Below are 22840 nucleotides of genomic sequence, written 5' to 3' on the forward strand. Positions count from 1 at the left end.
CAGATTTACATACCGATTGTAATGGCCTACTTGACACCTAATTCATAGCAAAGCGGTTCCATTTGCCTTTCTTTATAACACTATACGCCCCGTGATCAATCAATAACAAGGTACTTTATCGGGGATTTTTTATAAATCTTTCCTTTTATTTTATATTTGTCTTAGTTGAAAATTACTCTATACACGCCTACGTAATCGGCGATCGCATATAATTTATCATTTTTTTTCACGTATAACATAATTTTATTTTACTCTAATAATGACAGATCAGAATGTAAAAAATGGTTTAATTTTAAAATGAAGATTAAAAAGTTAAAAAAAAAAAAATAAATACGAAATCCTTAGAAATGACTGCAGATCAACAACGAATGCTGATTGTTTAGCACGTCAAGTCAAAGAATATCGACTGTTCTATGGTTAAATAATGCATTTGTATAAAAATAATATGTACCTACCCATATTATAAAACAATATTTTAACGACGATAAATAATAAAAAAATGATGATTAATATTTTTTAATATAGTGCGGATAGTATAAAATGTATAAAACCGGTTTCCGTCGACGGAGACGCACGGCCAATATTACGACGACAATGTAATATACAAATAGCTTAGATAAATGGAGAATATGAATTAACGTGTTAGGTATAATATATACATTACATGTTTAGGCGCATATCGTATTATAGGTATGTGCCCGGTAACAGATTGTTGTCCGGAAAGTCCGGGCGAAATGAAAGTCATTTCGTAACGCGTCTTGGTGAACCGGAAGTTTTTTACCACTGCCGCCACCAACTCCTACCCTGGAGGCGGCGGCGGCTAAACCCGACCGTCGTGCCGGTCGTCGTAAGGAAGTCCCGACCGTCTCGTACCGTCAATTCGTTCTCGACCGTCGCAGAAACCAACACTAGTGTGTTCTCGTGACATATCCTGCTAAAAAAATCGTACTCCAAATTATTTTTGTTGGTCGAAACTCGGTAGTTTTCAAAATATTTTATCGACATTTTTACACTTCTGTTTTTCGGATCCGGTCTCCCGCAATCGACGCGTGACATTGTCGCCAGTACTCGTCATTTTGAGCACTGTATATTCAGCTGCAACGTACCCTGTGAGTACCTATTCGCAATGTTTACCGTCTGATCGTTGTTAAGTACATTTATGTTTCAAAATATGATGGAGTTCAATATAATTAACTGCTAATTTTAACTTTAAGTATCTATTATAACTGTAAATAACTGAATAACTATACCGGTTTGAAATTTGATTTTCATATTATACTTTTATGATTTTTATAATATTCTCAGATGATCGTCCTGCTTTGGATTATGATATTAAATTACATATTTTACTACAGTTCAATAGACTTAAATAATGTTACTTTTATATCTTCAAAATCGCCATGACTTAAAATCATGTAAAAAAAGTATTTTTGAATATACCTACTTGATACAGATACAATTACTGTTTATTGTGATAAAAGACTCTTTAATCCTTCTAATTGTTTAATATATACACATAACGAGCACAGTGGAAATCGTCTGTTTCAGTAAGTACCTGTACGCAGCGATAGCCAATATGAGATTCGCGATAATCGGATTCTTAGTGCTGGTGATGGGAGCCGCCGTCAAGGCGCACATACACTTCATCAGACTGGCTCTGCTAGCGGCCATGGGACTGGCTGGCATGTGGATGATGCACAAGCTCGCGCAAGATTGGCACAAGATTTCGTCCAGCAGGCCCGCCAAACCAGCAGCCATGGCCGGAAGGCTTTTGGGACTATGGAAGAGATCCATACCGGACGAGGTGAGTGCTAATAATACTATTTAATTTTATTACCTACTATGTTGGGAACGAAGAACGTTTATTCAAAAACGGAATCGTTAGCTTAAATGTGTACATACTTATATTGGTATTATACACTTATCAGTTAAACGAGGTAAAGGTGAGGTAACATTACAACGGATATGGTTTTTTTCTCTATAATATTATATAAGATTAGCGAAAGTCGTGACTCGTGGCCTTTTAGAGACAGGCGTGTATCAAATTTTTTTCCAATTTCTAAACGACTACTATAAAAATATTAATTTGTATTTAATTAGTTGTTATCGAGCATAGTATTTTTCGCTTTACCCGCCGCCGAAGTAAATGTAATTTAATTTCTCGATTAATCGAAATTGAAAATAAATACAATTTGTGCAAGTGCAATAAATTATCCTCCGAGTTTATAATATATCGCATACAAGAGGCCACGTCTTTAGTTAAAGCCAATACAGATAAGTATAGAGTATAACACGATATTAAATACAGCAACCCTATAAACTGTTAAATGTTTATTTAATACCAAGTTTTTAAGCTTTTTTTTTTTTTATTATTACCTAATCTAAACACAAGTGTTAAACATTAGGTTTAAGTAATTAAAATTTTTTATCTTTTCGGTTTTGAGTGTGTGATAATGGATTTCAAGTTGTTCTTCTGGATTCAAATATATATCGACAGTGATAGTTAATCGATCAGATGTGTAACTAACTAATTTGTAATAGTTATTTGTGTCCATAAAACGAATTCGTACAGGTTTTTTAGTCTACTAAATTATGTTTATTTCAATTTATTATTTAATATTTTAAGTTTATTCATACATTGCATACATAGTCTTATATTCTTCACTACTATCATATATTTTTGGGACGATCGATAAGGTTTTTGTTTTTATTTAGAAATAAAATACGTACCAATGATGATTCGCGGAAGTATAAAAACGTTTCACTGTGTTTCTACGAATATCTGTAGATGATTATTATTAGGTTTGGACCCAGATTTGAGTGGCATTGTGATCCGTGTATTGCACTTTGTTATTTATAACGTTAAAACAAAACTTTAAACATTACATTTTAAAGTAGGAAATGCACAACAGCTGTGCTTCTGTAATAATAATAACGTATATTATTTCTTGCGTTTCATTGATGTCATAACAAAGTTGGTGCGCTGCTATTAAAATGCAATCGTATACATATTTTGTCTGGAGAACCAATTATTATTCAATTGTTGTCAAACATTTTGGACCCCCATGGACTGTTAAAAAAAAATACAATAATAATGATAAATAAATAAAAACGTAAACAACGACCACTATCGTTTTGCTTCAGAGCGACCGAGCTAAACGGTCGTGTCGCCGTTACGGCGTAAGCCACTGCAATAGTATAATAATAGTGTATAGTCAGTCTATTGTTCGTCGACTTTTCCAGCAACAAAATCTGTCGGTTTTTTAAAAACTATACCTATGCATATATTATAATAATAAAACGTTATATTATTTGAATGCGCTTTATATATATTGTACAGTGTTTGCAATCGGTGTCGGTCTCGTCGGGTGACGTGCGGCAACCTGTGTCCGGCAGTTTTTTTTTTTATCTCGTTACCATCTCGAGCCGTAATGATTATATAAAATAAATAATTTGAAAAACTTACGACGACGCGATTGATGACGTTTATTATACCTATAATAATATAACGATATGAAATGAGTGACCCGCGGAGACGAGTGAGACGACTATTGAAATATTACATGAAACAATTGCAGTCGAAGTCAAACGCATACCGCACACACGTACACACACTAAGTTTAGAGTGTGGAACGAATGCAAACGGAGGAGGGCTTTTTTTAATGAGACCCTTAGATTCTCGTGCGTCACTATAATATTGTGCATGATAAATATAAAATATTTAAGCTATACCTACCACCGACGATCTGACGCGTAGAAGAAACCACAAAGTGTAAATGCGTGAAAATATAATTTAAGTTTCACTCGTGAGCTCTATGTATACGTTGAGCACCAAAAATTAATTTTCGGCAAAGACAAATTAACGGTTGACCTGGATCGTAAAAACTCAAGACCGTTTTTATTTGGTGATGAGTTATATTTGTTCGTAGCGCACATACTATTGTAGCAGAGTCTGACAGTTTAAATCGAAAACATTCTTTTTGAAAAAGTGTTTTAAGGCCCACCCACGAGTGTGAGCAGTTTTTCAGGTGTGGCGAGCAAGTTTTTCTTATGTGAAAACTAATCATCAAACACCCGACAATTTATCATTTCTATTCTTTTGATTGCAGAAATCTATAGACAATTTTTCTGTACTATAGTATTATGTTCAATATTTGTATTGACTAAAATATGTACCTATATGGTTATAAATTAAATATATATATATATAATATATATAAACAAAAATGTCACAAACACATAGGTTTATTTGTTTTACGTATAATGATAGGTCAAGTAATAATAATTTAAACAACGTTATAATTGCATGATGGATACAATGTATTCGATTTTTAAACGTTGGTCGATAAAAAAAATTTTCATCTAATAACCTAGCTGGTCAGTTAAATGGTTAGGTACATACATCGTGTAACTACTCTAAGTAGGTAAAAACATTTTTATTCCATCTATTTTGGATTGATATTTGATTTTAGCTTGACGATAATAACGCAAATAATTAGTATAATATAATCATATTATACTTATTGTTCTACGTACAATATAATTGACATATTTTGCTAAATTTCTATCACGGTTTGTCCTTTGTTTTAGCCGTTTATTAACTATTTACAAATCGATGGCCTCAAACGGTCTGTATAGGTAGAAATATTGTTCATTTTCCAAAGCCCTCACAAATATCAAAACAAACTATTGTGACATCATTTTGTTGTTGTTCAAATGGTTTTTTTTTTTAGTAACTTGTACTTATGCATTTTGTCTGTACATCTATATTTTTTAAATATATACTTAATTAAAAAATAATGGCAAATACTTCAATTATATAATATTCTATAATAGTCTAAAATATTTCTAAGTTAACCTGACCTGTTTACCATATTATAATTACTGATTATTAATATATATACAAGAAAGTAGAAACAAATAATATTAACGTTATAATTTGTAATAAACGCGACTTACCATATCCTCCGATGTATTCTTGGAACATGATTATTAGCACATATGGAGGTAGGTGTTTTTATTATTTATAAATATATTATAATATAGAAACGTAATAAATATTAGTCTATAAAAACGTATCTAAACAATATATTTTTATATTTATATATATTTAAATAAAATAGTTATCCGAGATAAATGATTACCTACGTGATTTTACTTCATGTTCATTTTCGCTGTAAAAACCGGCTAATAGTCGTATTTAAAACATATATTTCTGTATGTAAAAATTTAAAATTATATTCATATTGTATTTATAGCTGAAATTTAAGTTTTAAATCATCTGTTTTTAACTAGATACATTCGTTAAATTTTTATCTATTATCTAGATAGGTACATATTTTTGGTGTTAAATGTATCGAATAATGAATAATAGTGTAATCATAATAATATTAAACTATTATAAATATTACATGAATCCGATACGCACAATGTGCGTTGATTCGAAATTATAGAAGTGTTTTAATGAGATTCTAATAGTCATTGTAGTTAATTTCTTCAAACTACGAGACCATTATTATTATATATTATATATATTATTATAATAATTAGTGAAACTTGAATTTTTCTTCTTTCTTTGTAGTTCTATGTTGTATACCATTAATTATGATAGATTAATCGATTGCGATTTAATTTTATGAAATGTAACATCATTTTTACAATGTTTAGGTAATTTTAATTTTAATTGTACTAAACGAACAGATGGCTTACTAAATCATACTAACTACGGAACAAAATTGGATCCTATAATTTTTAACTGTATTTGCATAATATATGGTTGAAACTATCGCAGTACACTTTAAGATATTTTCCAATGTTGTTAAATTTGAATACATCGTCATTATTATTCAATATATATATATATATATATAGAGAGAGGTAACGTACAACATTATGTGAAGTGTGTACTTAATAAAATCGCTACTTAACACATCTTTAGGTAATCCTTATAAAGTTAATTTGTCTATCGATAGAATTTTGGGAAAAACTGTATACATTCTAAAGCATAATTTTTAATTATATTTTTTATTAGAAAAACGTCGAGATAGTATATTATCATTTATCATAGTTTATTTGAGAATCTAAATTATACGTTTGCAATTGTTTTATATTCTCATATTAATGAAATCAAATATGTTTAGATAGGTAATAAAATTATTGTTGTACGAGAGAAACGTACGATTTGATTTTAAATTATCTCTCGCTGTTTAAATACTTGTACAAACTATACAATAAATTAGGTATGTATGATAATAAATTCATGATGTGTATACATCATACGCTTTTGTCATTATTCATATTCAAATTCACTTTCTTTCACCTCGATGCGCAATGGTTCTAGAAATATTATTTAAGGGTGTCAAACCTAATATTAATCATACAGTTTTTTATTGTCGTGTGCTCGTGTCACGCCATAGTACATTTCAATATGTATACTCTGTAATACTACTCTACAGACAACGGAAAAAACGTACAGAGTGATTCATTTATAATTTATATTTTAATACTAACGAATTTTTTTTTTTTAATTTAATATTTGAAATTAGAAAAATGTTATAGTTATTTTGATATAAATATGAAATTAAAAACAAATAAGTTTTTTTAAAAAAAAAAAGTTACACGTTTTCGTAAAAATGTAGTCTTACTTAAAATCATAACTGTGAAACCATATCTTATAGGTTATTTAAAAGCATAAAAATGATTTGTAATATTATATTGCAGTCATACAAATGAATTTTCCTGTACATTAATTAGATGTATAGATGGCCAGGTACATAAGAGGCGCGGGAAAATCTCAAGGGCTCTTAGGATTGCGTCATGAGAATTCTGCTATACATACAAGAAAACACAACTTGAGCACATCCTCATTATTCTGAATCGATTGCCGTTGATTTTTAGGTATAACACACACCTTGCCGAACAGTTAGGTAGGTATGTCAAATAATGTTGTTGCGTGTACCCGCTACGTTATTTTGCGCGCTTATCGGTGCATAAAACATTATTTGGGCGAAGTTTTATTTCCAATTGAACGCACAGATTCGTATTAAGGCAGCAGACAAGGGAATACGTTTTGACACAGCAACAAAGAGCGGTGGTTGTATTGTAAATCATACTGAGAAAATTTGCACACTAATATTTATATTTAAAAAAATACTTTTTGGATTAAGTGTGTTAAGACTTTATATATCATACGATAATGATTAATGAATTAAAACGAATTTATGGCAAGAATAATCGATTACCTAGAAAAATTATCTTCGACATATTGTAGTCATAATGTATTTTAAAAACGTTAAGTTGAATACTATGTTGGTTATTAAATTATGCTTTAAAAACGAAAACTGTTTAAAACATAAAAAGATGCGACTCTTCCATAATACCTACTTATTTTTTAAAAAATCAATAATTTTAAGTCATTTTTTTAGTCTTGGAATGTTTTTATAAGTCTTTGTGTTTATGTTTAACACAAATTTCAATTTCAGCGATCAATTGATTGTTTGTCGTATTAAAAACTTTCTTACTTTCGAAATTATTAAGCTATACTTTAATTGAATCTGACCACTCATCCTTATTGATTATATATAGATAGGTACTATTTATTACACATACCTACCTACTTGTTATAAAAATCTGATGAATCGATTCTGGGGAAGAAGCAAGAAACCAACTACAATTATATAATATACTCAGTAATATGTGTAGCGTCGTTAATTGTGAAAAAAAAAAAAATATCTATAAATTTTCAGGTGAAAATATTTTACATAATGATAATATGTAAATGAACATCGACTGTAGACCGTGGACCAGTGTTGGGTGTTGTTACGTTTTGTCTTAGTTCATAACCGGGGGGTGCAGTCTTGCACGTATTTTTTGAATTATTTACTTAGTCGACGAAAAGTTCAATTCTATTCGGTTTATTGTCGTAGTTTGTTTGTTCGGTCCACTACTTTTCGAATACGTTTTTTTTTCTATTTCAATGTCTGAAAACCAATGTCTGGCCCTACCTTATGTTCAGTTTTCGAACCGAGCACTAAAATTTATTGGCGACTTTGGTCCGAAAAATTCTCAATATAGATCTTTCGAGATTGCGTTTACAATCTAAAACAATAATAACTATCACGAAATTACGATCATTATTTAGTTTAGCAGCGATGTGTTGGGTATAGACTACGTGAGAGCATACAAGTCGCGAGATAGTGTACGAGTTAAAGTCCTGTTTCTTTAATTTTCTCATAATTTTCTCATAATAATCTTATGATCACTTAAACCTATAGTCACTTACATGTAGCGATATACCCACTTGAGTTGAATATAAAATATGCAAGCACTTCAAAAAATAATTTTTAGTTTACTATAAATACTCCCGTGGCATTTTTTTTGTAATATTGTGATGTATTTATTTAACACGGAATATAGATTGTATTTTCTGACTCAAATCACATTAATTTCTAGAGATTATTATTGTTTTTAAACGTGGTCGAATACCCCAAATATACGACGGAATAAAAAAGAAAAATTATTTAAAAATTATACTATTTGACTTTAAGAGATTACTCATTTAAAATACTTTGTCCCGATATACAAACACTATATTTAATAGACGTATATTTAACTACTTAAAAGGAATTTGAATAATTTATACTCGAGTACTTCGCGAGACTATAGTACGTCATAATATTATATTATAATATTGTTATAATAAAGTGTAATGACGTATTGTAGGAAACGCGATTGATAACCGTAAACGACTTCCGGCGAACGTCAGTAAGTTGTAGTTCCGTTTTACACACTATACGACGATAACGCGAATTCGACGATTTGCGGTTTCTTGGTAATACGCTTATATACAATATATGACCCATGGGCACGGAGAAACTTTCGCAAGCCGCATACATATGGATATGCATACACACATATTGTGTAACGTAATTATAATAATTAAAACAACGCCAAAGTCGTTGTATCGTAGTCATATATTATAATATATATATACAGTTATTACGATTCTATACACAAAGTGGCTGCGGTTAATTGGACGATGATCGTTAAAAAAAAAGCCCAAATCATTTTTCGTCTCATTACGATTTTACATTTTTTTTATCTCGCTTGTTATAATATATGACACACGTTCGAGTAACAAAATAATTTCTATCTCGTAGCTATAAACTATAAATCAATAACAATATTATCACGTGATGATAAGACACGTATAATATTATAATCGAATGCCTGTGAAAAGTAGGTATCTAGTTATATTTAAATAATATCTAGTTTTTAAAATGCTATCTCATTGGATTTTCAAATATTTGTATTTTACAAGTTTCCAAAAATATTTCACTAACGGCTAAAAAGAAATACTCCGAATAGCTATGATGTTGATTTGTCACCATTCGTCAGCTGTTCTTCTAATAATATGCTCATACATAATAATTATATAATACATATACATGATTTGTGTACCTAGTTAATAAAAACTTCAACAGTACATCTTATAAACGGTGTGTCGATGAATGGAATTCATTTTAACCGAATCAATCTAATAATTATCGGATTTAGTTGATTTTTTACCTATTTATTATATTAAATAATTATAATTGCATAGTCAATTTTATTAAAATAATGTATTAATAATAATATATTTTCCAAGTATTTGTTTTAATCTTAACATTTCTCGAGATATTCTTTAAATAAATGTTATGTATAGTTTTTAAATAACTCTATATCTGTATATCTATTTAAAAACAAAAATAGTTTAAAAGATTTTTAACGTCTTTAGATACTTTTAATATTTACAATATGCGAAAATAACATAATATTAGATGTTCCTTAGGTATACATAATATAAATCAATGTTTAGAACGTTAATTTAATGGTTGCAAACAATATATTATTTAACCCTAAATAAGTTTCAAGTAGGAAGAATAACATTAACTTAACTCTCAGTTAAGTATAATTCAATTATTTTTATTATTATTTTTTTTTAATAATAACGAAACATATTATTAAAATGTATTTTATTATTCGTTTTTATCGTACTTACACTATCTGTTATGGTTTTAGATATTAAACGTTAGCGTTAACAAAATAATTAAATCGATGAATATTTATTTGTATTTAAAACCGTTGCGTACAGTAACATTAATTAAAAAAATATTTATCATTTGATTTTTTTAGATTTCATAGATAGACAATATGTATACTGTGCATAAATATTATTTTAACTTAATATATTATGCCTAGATAAAATTAATTTTAAAAAGTTACAGTATATTATGATGGATACTTAAATTATTTAAAAAATTATATATAATTTAAAATATTTCAAAAAAAAAAAATAACTAGCTTATGCCCACCTTTTCTAAAACAAATATTATACTACATATAGTCCTATACATAATATTACAGTTGTTATTACATCTATAAATGTTGATATATTTCACTATATTGATAATAATAATAAAATTATGCATTTAACTATTATTTTTTATTACAATTTCGGTTAATTTTGTTTTTCAGCACGTCAATGCGTATGTCGAAGAGTCACTACTGTCCGATTTTTACAAATTTGACGAAATCCTTAGGCAAGACAGGTCGACGTGTGCGAGGAAAATGATATGTCAAATCGCGGCCACGCCTGAAAAACAGCTCAATCAAGTGGAGATCAATCTACTCAAACTGCTCAGGTGAGTTTTCGATAGTGTTTACACTATATTATATGTATAAATCAAACTTCAAATGATATAAACCAAATCGCAAATGATATAAACCAAAACGCATCACACGATAATAATAATAAATAAATAGCGTGTGCTATGATAAATAGGAAAAAAAATGTTAGTGAAAAAAAAGTGTTTTACACATTTTTATTTTATACATTTATTTTAAAAGATCTTTGTATAAACTTTAGTATCAATTATTTAACGAGACTTGGCTCTGCATTTGGACAACGATAGAGCAATAATTATAAATGCGATATTACAGTTAATTTTTTTTTTTAAAACTGCGTACAATCGTGCGGTACATTAGAATGATCGAATGTCGTTTGTATCACCTGTTTTAAAATATGTAATACACGACTAAAAATTGACCGATAAATGCAAAAGGGGCTTAGCGAAAGTTTTCTACCTTCGTCTAATCCCCATTCAAAACGTTAAGCCGTTTTGGCGTTATCCAGATGAGATTAATAATAATTTATTGACTCACTGTATCCGCGTAGGTTAGGCTATAGTGGTTTTTTCGACTTCATCACATTATACATTTCCAAAAACAGCATCTACCGATATATTATACCGGTGTATAATGTAGGTATTGTGAGAGTTTCGTGATTTCCGGTAATTGATTTATCGAATGTATATATATATATTGTATAGGTTTATACTTTATAATTCATCAAATTATATAAAATATTCAAAATTATTATAATTACTTGTATTCTATTAAATTGTTTGCGTTCAGCGCATTTTATCCAATAAACCATCCGGATCGAGGTTTAAATGAGTTCGTGCGGTTAATATAATTTATCGTATAGTAGCAGTATTTTTAAAACAATATTATTCAATTATTTATTTTCCGATTTTTTGTTTCATAATATATATTTACTAACCCAATTATTCATTAAATTGAATTTTATTAAAATTATTAAATACTACATCTAATACATACGTAATCAGAATACTTAAAATGGATTTTCAGATATCCAACGATGTGGATGTAGTATTCCTACTCCGTTGTATGCGTTCTAGGCGCATTTAGTTGGTAATGAGCTGTACGCGTTGTGCCTACCTTAAAGAGTACATAAATATAGATGACTGAACACGTCATAATAATATTATATTTATGCGCAGAAACAAAAAATAAGAGGCAAAAAACCGTAAAATAAAAAGGGGAAAAATCGAGTAAAAACACTAAACAAGTCTGTGTTAATTTATTACGAGAAAAGGAAAAGTCCCGAGTCTGAATTGCAAATATAAAAACGTCTAATTTATAAAGATAATTAGACTACTACATTTTATATTTTTATTACCGCTACATAAAGTAACGACTATAATATAGAGTAGGTAGGTACCTGTATTTTTATCAGTACAAACTAATTTTGTTTTCGTTTGTTGAACACAACGCTCGCCTTCGATAAGAACTGTAATTATTTATAAATCAAAGTTTTGTAAAACATTGAAATGCCATTATGTGATCGATATTTATTTTATACGTTTTGTATTTCTGTTATGTAATTACTAAAAACACAAAGTCACCGATTTTGTCACTTTAATTTATAAAGGCATCATTATATTTTATTCACCGTTTAAAAGTATTATTAAGCTTAATCGTGGATTGCCATATAGAGTCCAATGTGTATGGTTTAAGATTTTAAATGATTATCCGATCATCGCATACGCGTTTGAAATTGACAAAAAATTACATTCGATCATTGATGTTGAAATAAATAGCAAAACAATGTTTTGTTCTTCTTCTGTCTAAACGTTAAAGCTATGTTCGTGGTCTATACTTGTATTAATATTATATTAGGTATTATTGTTTTTTTTTCGTATAATAATCTTAGGACCACAGAGTTTTTTTCGTACTGACAATTGTGTGTACCTTAGCGATTATCGTGTCACATAATGGTCAGTGGTCACAAAATCGATCGGTTGCAATTGAAGGTTATACAACAAACACGTGATTTATTAAACACTGAAGATTTTGACAAGTAAAACTAAAGAACTCTAATTTAAAATTAGGTTATATTTATACCCATATGAAATCGTATGTGCCTCAATGCCTGCAGTGGGGCAATATACACTATTTACCGAGCTTATATAAATAATATTGACGACAATATAAAATTATAAATTATAGTAAGACTATGATGACTATGAAACACTATGATTCTGTGTTGATGTAGATAGCTTAAAAATTCAAAAGAAATGGAAGTGAATCGAGTTCGGTTTCGAAATGTGTATATTTTATAATATTCTAAACAAATACGGTATTTAAACGTAAACCATTTAGGCGGAATGGCAAAACCGCCTAAATGGACCGAAGTCACAGTGACATAATAATCCTAATACGACACGCGTATCTTGTCTGGCGAGCAATCAGGATTTTATACCTTTTTTGGGAGACATGCATCTGAAACCATTTACGGTATACGCGTCGGGTTAAAAGTGTGCATAAATGCGATTTTTATCATCCGTTCCGAAACGTTTCCGACTCAAGTCTCGGTCACCTTATTTGGTAACATATTTTTGCAACAATGATATTAATAATAATAATAATAATAATAAAAATAATAATTATGTGCGCGTTTTTATTACGTCATTATTGATATTTTTATTGGTAAGTATTTTATTGATATTGTTTGGGGTTTTCGCTTTCGGTAGGACCTTAACGGACATAACTTTAAAATATCATGTACTAGAACGAAAACGTATCCTAAGACGTGACAGACTCTTTTATTTGCATAATAGGTACCAGCATATTCGCTATTTGATAGCTACTACAGTATAATACGAGTTCGCGTATTTTTGTAACTTGACGATTTTGACAGTAAGGGTAACGCGCGAAGACCGTAAGGACGAATGTGAACCGTGCTCAAAAAACAATATATACGATTATTTTTTTTAAATTGCAGCCCACATCCTACTCACGCCGCTTACAATTCGACGTACTGTTTATGGCATATTTATCGACTAGAAAAAAAAATACATGGGTAGACATTGTCCATACCCGCGTTTAAAATAAAATTGATTGTAAATCAATGTTGTACACGTCGAAATAGTGCCATGCTACGTAGCCGAAGGTATTATCGTGGCTGAATCGTGAAGTACGAAATAGTCGTCTGGGGGTTTTCGTGGCATCAATTCCAATATGCGCTTTATAGCGTGTGCAAGCGTCCGTATTATAATAATGATGATTTATCGAATGTGCAGTGTCCTGATATACGCTAGGGATGTAATATAGGGATTAGAATCCGGCGGCGTTTCGACCCGACTCGTGCGTAAGAGGGTCGTTTTTCGGGCGTTTGGAATTTTAAACGGTGCATGCGAGCGAGAGAAACTTCCTTGTTGTTAACATGTACATAGGTACGTAAATGTTTTCTGGTTTTCGGTAAATCATTAAACATATTTTCACAAAATACAAAAACCAGCAAACTTATCATCTAGTTCGACCCGAAGAGTGCTAAATTAATTATTTCGCTAAAAAAGAAAACCTTTACGTTCCTGTCAAAAATAATATTTTACCCGAACTTACAACGTACGTCTATTCAATTTAACACATAATGAGTGCAATTATTATAATAATTAATATGATACTATAATTATATATATAACTGATCGATGTAGGACTCTAGGCTTAATGCATTTAAATATTTGTTTGGACACTAAATTGCAGCAATTTGATTCAATCAATTCTTGTTCTCTACCCTTCGCATCCAACTATATATCGGGTCCGGCCACTTTTGTCCAACACACAAAATGTAGTTCAACGTGTGTTGAATATATTGCATCTAAACTGCTTCAACTCTCGCTAAAAAAGCGTTCAATTTTTTTTCCCGATACTCGTAATAACAAGTAAAAATAGAAATAAATATATTTTTAAAATTTTTATTTATGCTAAAACTTATTTAACCGTCACGAATTACACAATATGGCAAAAATAATGCACGATTATGCGTTAGAGAGCTGCATCGTATGGCGTGATGTTACTTACATAATCCCCGTGTAGTCTTATCTAGGAACACGTTACCACGATGTTCAGCATCTATTAAGAGAACACTACATACCCGTTCGTTAAATATGTCTACAGTTTATACAATCGTTGAATCGTCATAACATAAACTACATTTACATTTCAAATATTTCCAATATGGTTTTATGGTTTTTGCATTGATTTCACCTATTGTTAAACTTGCAATGAATATGATAACAATATTAGTACACTCACATCAGTTATTACTTTTTTTTTTATTAAGAAAACCAATATAATACCTGTATGAAAAAAAAATATAATAAATAATTTTTACGAAAAAAAAGATTTACAAGACTTAATGACCAGTAATGCTACTTCAACAATAGACTTATATTTCTATAACATAATTTAAAATCGAGTTATTAGTAATTACGATATTGTATGATCTACGTTTAAGTTACTCAACTCACTTTGACATAGGGAAGATTCACTCTTACGTTGAAAGAAATAAAACCGTATTGAAAATGCGATATATTTTTATTTACCTAGTTTACCTACTTATTTTTTTTTTATATTTGTATAAGAATATATAAGATAAAAATGACAATTAAATGAGTATAATTTTTTTATCACCACAGCAAATAATATAGTACCTAATACTGTTAGGTTTCTTCAATTATCGAAACTAGATGAAAATATATATGTGTGTGTGGCGGGGGGGTTGTAACCACCCGGAACGTGAGTTTTATTTTTTACAAACTCTACGTAATACATAGTAGTTGCATAATTTGTACTTATTGAAATTTCAGACATTATATTATCTTGTAACGTCGCGTAAGTGTGTAAGTATACCGTACACTTCACCTGAATATGACATTGTCCACGATAAAAAATGATTAAACATTTTTTCACGTTCTGAGACCACTCTCTTCGACAGTTGTACATATATGTATTAATAACGCGCCCGTAATAGCCTGTAACAACAATTATTATTATTACCCACTAGATTTATTACCTTAATTAATTACGTACAACTACAAACAGGTGTTATAGCATCGCCGATATTACCTATATAATAAAATTACAATAGTAATTTTAACGTATTGTCACTATAATAATACGATCTTGTTATTTTTTTCCCCTCGGTGAACCTGTCTTGTCCAATTGTTATTGCGTACGAGTTATTTATATAATAATAAACATTTGTTGATACGTATTAGTTTCACGTGTAAATCGAAACGGAAAGCGAAAATAATTCCGATTGAATGCGTCGTGGAAGTCTGACCGGACGCAAATCTCGGGAAGTCATTATATATATTATATTACTATTATTGCATTGAACATTAAATCTAATACAATGTTACGCGTTTCCCGCGATCGGCGCTATAGGCTATAGTAGTAGGTATGTTGAGAGATTATGTGCACGTACATCTGTGTTGTGAGTGTTCACGAATGTCAGGAAGGTACCTATGTAGCTCGTGACATTGTTCACACAAAAAACACGATTAAAAAGTTTATTGTTGCCGACGATCGAGCAAATTTTTTTGCTTAAAAAATTATCGCGTATAAGAATCTATAGGAATCTACAGAAATAGAATAATATACGTTATATTATATAAAAATACAATCATCAATTATTTTAAGTCGATAAGATAGGAAGTGTAGATAATGGTAATCTATAAGCACGCAATCAGAGTAAATCTATAATTTTAAATAACACTGTAATTCGATTTATGTCCCTCGATTTGTATAAAAATGTTACTACTTTGAGAAAAAATTTAAAATAAAATAAATTATAGGTTGTTGTTGTTTTTAAATTTTAAAATCCTTAACGTTACAACGAAACAGGAAGTCAAATGTATTATTATAACACAATTATGAAAATATTTCGGATTATATTGTGTGCGTCTAATGTCTATACGAGTTTACAAAGAAAAAAAATATGAATATTCATCGAATATACGTTATGTACTATGTAACCCGAATTGGATTTGGGAAAAAAATAAAACGTTTAGTATATTATAATGTTATAACGAGATTTATTAACATAAATTCTTTTAAAATTTTTTTCAGACAGGTAAATAATGCGTTAGAAAATACTTTTACATAATTCTACGATTGAACACGACAAACTGGAAGTGACACACGTCATCCTTTAATGGATAATATTAGAAAGCCGTTTTTCCGTGATCACGTATATAAACGTATTTTTGGTCAATGTAATTTATTTTTTCGTTATCGGTCCCTATTTTATAAATTTGACGTATGAATATACAAACATAATATTGTACTTACGTACCTATATTTTCATGTCTCCGAACACGAGCGTATAGACTCTTTGAAAATAATATGCCCTTTGAAGTATATTTTGCAATAATAATGTCCCGCGATTGTCAACTATTATATTGAGTATACGTTTAAAGCTTGTGTCGATATAACATTTCCATTATTATATATCAAATACATCGATTATTGATTCAATTATCGAAAATAGATTATGTATAAAAACTAATTAAATTATTACGTATTTTACTATTTATATTGATATTTTACATTTTGTATTGGTAAGAAATAGTTGTCGATTTTAAATATTTAATACATATTGGATATTATATGTTATTATAATGTTTAAATTGAACAGCCTTTAAAATGTACAGCCATCGCGTATTAATATAATGGCTATATTATGATATACATAATTATATAACAATATTTCATTGAATAGAATTTACCAACTGTTTTATGATATCAATACAATATTTTAATGCCATTAAAATATCGTAATACGATACCGACAACTACACCAGCCGTGAAAGTATTTTATATAATTACTTTCTATGTAAGTAGTTTGTTTTTTCTTCAACTATCGTTATAATCTATATTAAAGTTGTCTTAATCAAGAATGACGAACTTTGTTCAATTTTTTTTTTTTTTTAATAATATAAATGTTAGTTTTGTATTTGACTCTTATATATGGCTGATATTTGATAAATTATACTTTTGAAATGCATTTAAATTTTAAAATAGATACTTAGATACTTGAATAAAAAAACGAAAAACGAAAATGTACCTAAATAGTGAAAAGTAATAACTTTTAAGTTTAACTTTAATTGACCAAATTCGTGTATACTAGATATAAAGTGTTTTAAAAAGATAAGAATTTATTTTTGTTAAACACAGAAAGTAATTATTAAAATATTTTTAACCCCAAACGTTTCAAGCACACCCTAAATCCGAATATTGGCAATACTATCAATACATTTGTTGGATGTATACATTATACGTGGATTTGATTATTCGTTTTTAGGTTTGTAGTTTTTGTTTACTCAATATTGCTATTTCAGGCAGTGTTCATTGAGATTTCGAAAAAATAAAAAACATCTTGTGGGAGGACGTTATGCGTATATGGTAGGATGGCCAAATTGAGGAACGACCGACCTCCTCCAAAAATGCATGTGTGAACACATTCGAGCTAGGTCCGAGTGCTATATAATATGTTATTTATGAACAGAGGTTACAACTCTAGAGTTGTTTATTTTAAACGATAAATTTCTGACCACGAAGGAGTAAACTCTTGGAAATTTGTACGGATGGTAACTGCGAATATACTCTATAAACAATACGAATGTGCAGACTAAACTAGTAATATATATTAGCAAACAATATAATATACGCGGTGTACTTATATTTTATCACTAAATAGTAAATAGGTAGTAATTTACTCGATGACTTTAAAAATTTTGGAGGAATACACGATTTGAAGTCGTAAAAATACAACAATTTTGAAACAAAATTGCATTTTTTAAATATCAACGTAATCTTATGTTGTTATTATTTCAGATTAAACAAAAAAAAAAAAAAAAAAACTAAAAACAGTTGCATTGTTCGGAAAATTGTCTGATTAGTGATAAAAGAATAAATTATTCTGTACACACGGTTCGTATTATAGTGTCTATATTTAAAATCAGTAAAACAATGTACTCGAAGACTATTGTTTTATCTCTTAATCAGACGATGTGCGTATACAAAACGTATCCTGCAATTATTCATATCAAACGAGGCTTAAATAAATATAAAATAATGGATGATTTAATAATTTAAAAAAAAAAAAAATATTACTGATGTAGTATAAATCAGCATTCAGCATACTGTGTGTAATCTGTTCAGTCTCCACGTTAAATTTCCATCTAAGAGATAAATTACTTAATATACTTATATAAATACCTTATAAATATAATATAGTTTATAAATGAATAGTTTTTATATAAATAAAAATACTTTAAATAAACCTTTATTTAAAAAATAACATAAACTATAAAGATAGGTACCTACTAAAGTATTCATCTTTTAAAAACGATTAGCATAATAATTGTTTTCAATTGTTTTGTTATGATATATTAAAATACAAAAAAAAAATGCTTAAATCAGAATATTTGAACAAAATTTGAAATTATATAAAATTATAATACATGTCTTATATGTAATATATTATTACATAAGTACTAGGGCCGAAGTGGCGCAGTGGTTGTCCGATTGATTTCGACTCATACAGTCATCGGTTCGATTCATAGCAAAGTGCAAAAAATGTGTGGTTTTTAATTTACCGTGCTGTCGTGCACACGCCTCCTTCTCTTTGAGGATGGTGGTAGTATCACGTGTATAGAGATACATATACATAGATCACATGTTCAAACACTACTACCCACTTTTATAAGCAAATACAAACGGCTTGAAGTCGTTCAATGAATAATAATAATAAAAAAAAAATAATTACAAACACACACTGGTGATACATTATTGCGTGAAGGCCAAAACTTTTTGATCGAATTTAGTTCTCCAAAGGGGCGTGAAAATAAAATATACACGAAAATACATTAAAATATGCTCAGACTCGGTTATTATCCCCAAGTACTCGCTGTGAGACGCTGTGGACCAAAAACCTTTAGTGCCTGCTCGTCTGTAACATTATTACTTTCGTGCGTAATATTATTCAAGAAACTATGGTGGATAGCGTTCAGTTGGGAATTCAATCGAAACAGAATAACGATATCTTATAGCGATTTTACCGCAATAATCACTTACGGTTTTATGCAAAAACTAGGCGTAAACTACGCTTCCGTTACACCGGTGCCACACGAGTGGACCACAATCGACATACCACGGCGCCGTTAATTTATCGCCCGTCCTGGAACAAAGCTATCATAATTCATAATATTGATTAGCTCTGATATGATAGCACTGTGGATACAACGATAGATTCGGACTGTTTAAAATTAACTTACTATAATATAGAATACAATAAAGGCATATTAAATGCAATTATTTGATCGGCAGCCAACAATATTATAATATGTGTCGTAATTAATATTTCGTCGATTTTTAGCTGATTGCTGTTAAAGCAAAATAGTCAAAAAAATTATTAATTCATTAATCTAACTAATCGCAGAAACCAAAATACAACCTATATCTACCTTATTTCGGTTTGTGGTATTTTTTAGTCGAATATAAACTAATTTTCGCGTAATATGTAAGAGCAAAACAGTATTTACTATTTAGACTTTGTAGAGTTGTACGGTGGTAACAAAATCATAATATTTTTAGATATTACAGTCGTAGTGTATAATATAAAAATAAGTGCTAAAATATCTTAAAATAAAGGCAGTCTAGCATTAACTTGAATATTTATAAAGGCTAAGAATACAAATTGTTTCACCTTTAAAAAGTATTTTATAATTTTTGAAGTCTTATATTATATTAAGCCACGTTTATAAGAATTTAAACTAATAGTTTTAAATGTGTAAATAAAATATTCTTTATAATATTATTATATTTGTTTCAAACTTCAATTTTTTTCAAAATTATATACTTCGAGTTTTGGTAATAGTCATGTTTTAAGTGTACATTTGCAAATTTTGATATGACGTTTCGATTGTTTGATTTAGTTTATTAAGGTTTTTTAAAAGTCCAAACGACAAACCCTAAAGAGTGAGTAAATAGTGATAGAACATTGGCATCACTTTACAATCAATACAATAAAAATTGTATTACAATATAGGTAGTCAACGTAGTTATTGAAAGATGTAAATTTCAAACTGACAAAGTGTTTTGTGTTCTTTCTTTTAACGTCTAATAGTAATATTATGCTTTTTGTTAATTTTTCAGCCCCACCGAACACTTTGGCGAAAATGTGGCAAAGAACATATTCCGAAAAGCAATGGAATTGGGACGGAGTAAAAAGAACGTTCAGGCATGTCATTCAGAGTATAAAAAATGCAGATTCAACACGAGACAAATGTTTAAATTATTCAGTTCGTTCATGTGACCCTGACTCATCATTCTGCGCCCGTTTGTTTTCTACCGATTCGACGAGAGCCTGTAAATTATGTGCCAAATACGTGTATTATTACTACTACTATTATTATATTATTTTTATTATTAATATTAATATGTATTTTTTTTTTTTTATTAATCATTTGATCAACAGTATGTAATATGTAATTAAATCATATGCATATGATTTAAGCAAAGTTGAGCAAGTTAGTCATTGTTTTTTTACCAAACAAAGTTAAAAAATACCAATAAAATTAGATTTAAAGTTGTTGTATTATCTTACATTTAAAAAGTTTTTAGCGTAAGTAAATTGGAAGTTAGTAAAGATCCTTTACTATCTACACTAAATAAGAATATAATTATTATGCATAACTCAGCATAAGCATTTAAAATAAAAATTTGTAAATGAAAAAATTACCCAAAAACAACCCATAAAAGAAAAACCATTTCATTTTCATTTTTAGTGCATTTATTCAAAATTAAATCGATTTATAGTACAAAGTTAAATTAGAAAATTTCTTGAGAGTCAATCTTACTGATCAAGTCGTAAAGTTACCATAACAAATAACTATCTACGTAATTAGTAAGTGCTCAACTTTGAATATTGATTGTATACTTTATAATATAGGTATAAGGTAGGTACGTCTAGTAAGTTGTAATAAATCGTCATTGTTATTATTAATGTTTTACTATATTGCTATATTGTTATCGCTATAGTGGACGTGGAACCGTATAATAATATCATTATTAATGTATGGAAAATTGTACCAAAATAAATACCAATATAATATATTATATAGTATATACTATATAAATATATTTTTTAGAGAAATTCAAAGTATCAATAATGTTCAATTGGTCGTGAATCTGTGAGATATTTGGATCAAGAAGATTTTTCGTTTTCACGGACCCTATATTTATTTTAATCGAACACTCATTAACTTCTAGTTTTATAATATTATATTGGTATTGGTGTGTTAAGTGTAGTTGGCACATTTTATATTATAATAGACAATATATAGTACATAAATATTAATATTATAATATTACTTATATACTATCAATTATCATTATAATTGTCACAACTACAGTTCAATAGATGCATACAATTTTATTATACAATTTTTAATTTTGACTTTGATTAAAATGCAAACATATTGTTTTGAATATCCATTTATTTTTAAAAGTCAATTTTTTCACAACAATTTATTATTTTTCTTTTATTCCTTTACAAATATACATATTGCAGTACGCCACTATAACGTACAACGAGAATATTTTTTGTTTTTAAACCGATCGTATGACATGGCAATAATATATTGTTTTATACAATATGTATTATTATTATTATTATCATTACTAATTGTATTGTTGTATTAAGCAATTTTCGAATACACGCGCACGCATATATGTATAATATTGTACAGCCGGTGTGATGTTGTAAATAGTTAGCATATTATATTGCCGTTGAATAAAACACAATTTTACGAATATATATGTGTATGTACACTTTGTGTACAAAGCTAAATTGCCGTTTATTCACAATAGTATTTTGATTCGCGTTCGTATTTGTGTAGGCACATCAAACATGCACACACAGTAGTTACACGGGTAGGTACATGAAAAGAAAAAGGAAAAAAAACACGCATACGTATGACATAATAATACACGGTTATACCGTTCGCCTCGAGCGTCTGAGGAAATTCAATTTTTGTTTTTAAAGATTTCGACCTTATTTTGCTTGACGTTAATCGGCGAAAACGTCAAATTTCACATCGTTGCACGACGCAGCTGTATATAATACACTATACCTGCAGCTGTAGTA

At 29.1% G+C, this 22840-nt stretch overlaps 1 protein-coding gene across 1 annotated transcript; it reads left to right on the forward strand.

Moving 5' to 3' along the window:
* Positions 1 to 849: 849 nt before the first annotated feature.
* Positions 850 to 22508, forward strand: LOC114124528 (uncharacterized). Its single transcript, XM_027987808.2, has 4 exons — positions 850 to 1109; positions 1549 to 1804; positions 10516 to 10682; positions 20848 to 22508. The coding sequence occupies exons 2-4, from the start codon at positions 1577 to 1579 to the stop codon at positions 21005 to 21007; spliced, it is 555 nt and encodes a 184-aa protein (XP_027843609.1). The 5' UTR covers positions 850 to 1109; positions 1549 to 1576; the 3' UTR covers positions 21008 to 22508.
* The last annotated feature ends 332 nt before the right edge of the window (positions 22509 to 22840 follow it).

The sequence above is a fragment of the Aphis gossypii genome, chromosome X (assembly GCF_020184175.1).
Source record: "Aphis gossypii isolate Hap1 chromosome X, ASM2018417v2, whole genome shotgun sequence".
In the NCBI taxonomy this organism is placed as follows: Eukaryota; Metazoa; Arthropoda; class Insecta; order Hemiptera; family Aphididae; genus Aphis; species Aphis gossypii.

What these genes read in the sequence shown, in the direction of transcription:
- LOC114124528 (XM_027987808.2), top strand. Translation starts at nt 1,577, where the DNA reads ATGAGATTCGCGATAATCGGATTCTTAGTGCTGGTGATGGGAGCCGCC. An exon ending in AGAGATCCATACCGGACGAG is followed by an intron (nt 1,805 to 10,515) that starts GTGAGTGCTAAT and finishes TTTGTTTTTCAG; the next exon opens with CACGTCAATGCGTATGTCGA. An exon ending in AATCTACTCAAACTGCTCAG is followed by an intron (nt 10,683 to 20,847) that starts GTGAGTTTTCGA and finishes TTAATTTTTCAG; the next exon opens with CCCCACCGAACACTTTGGCG.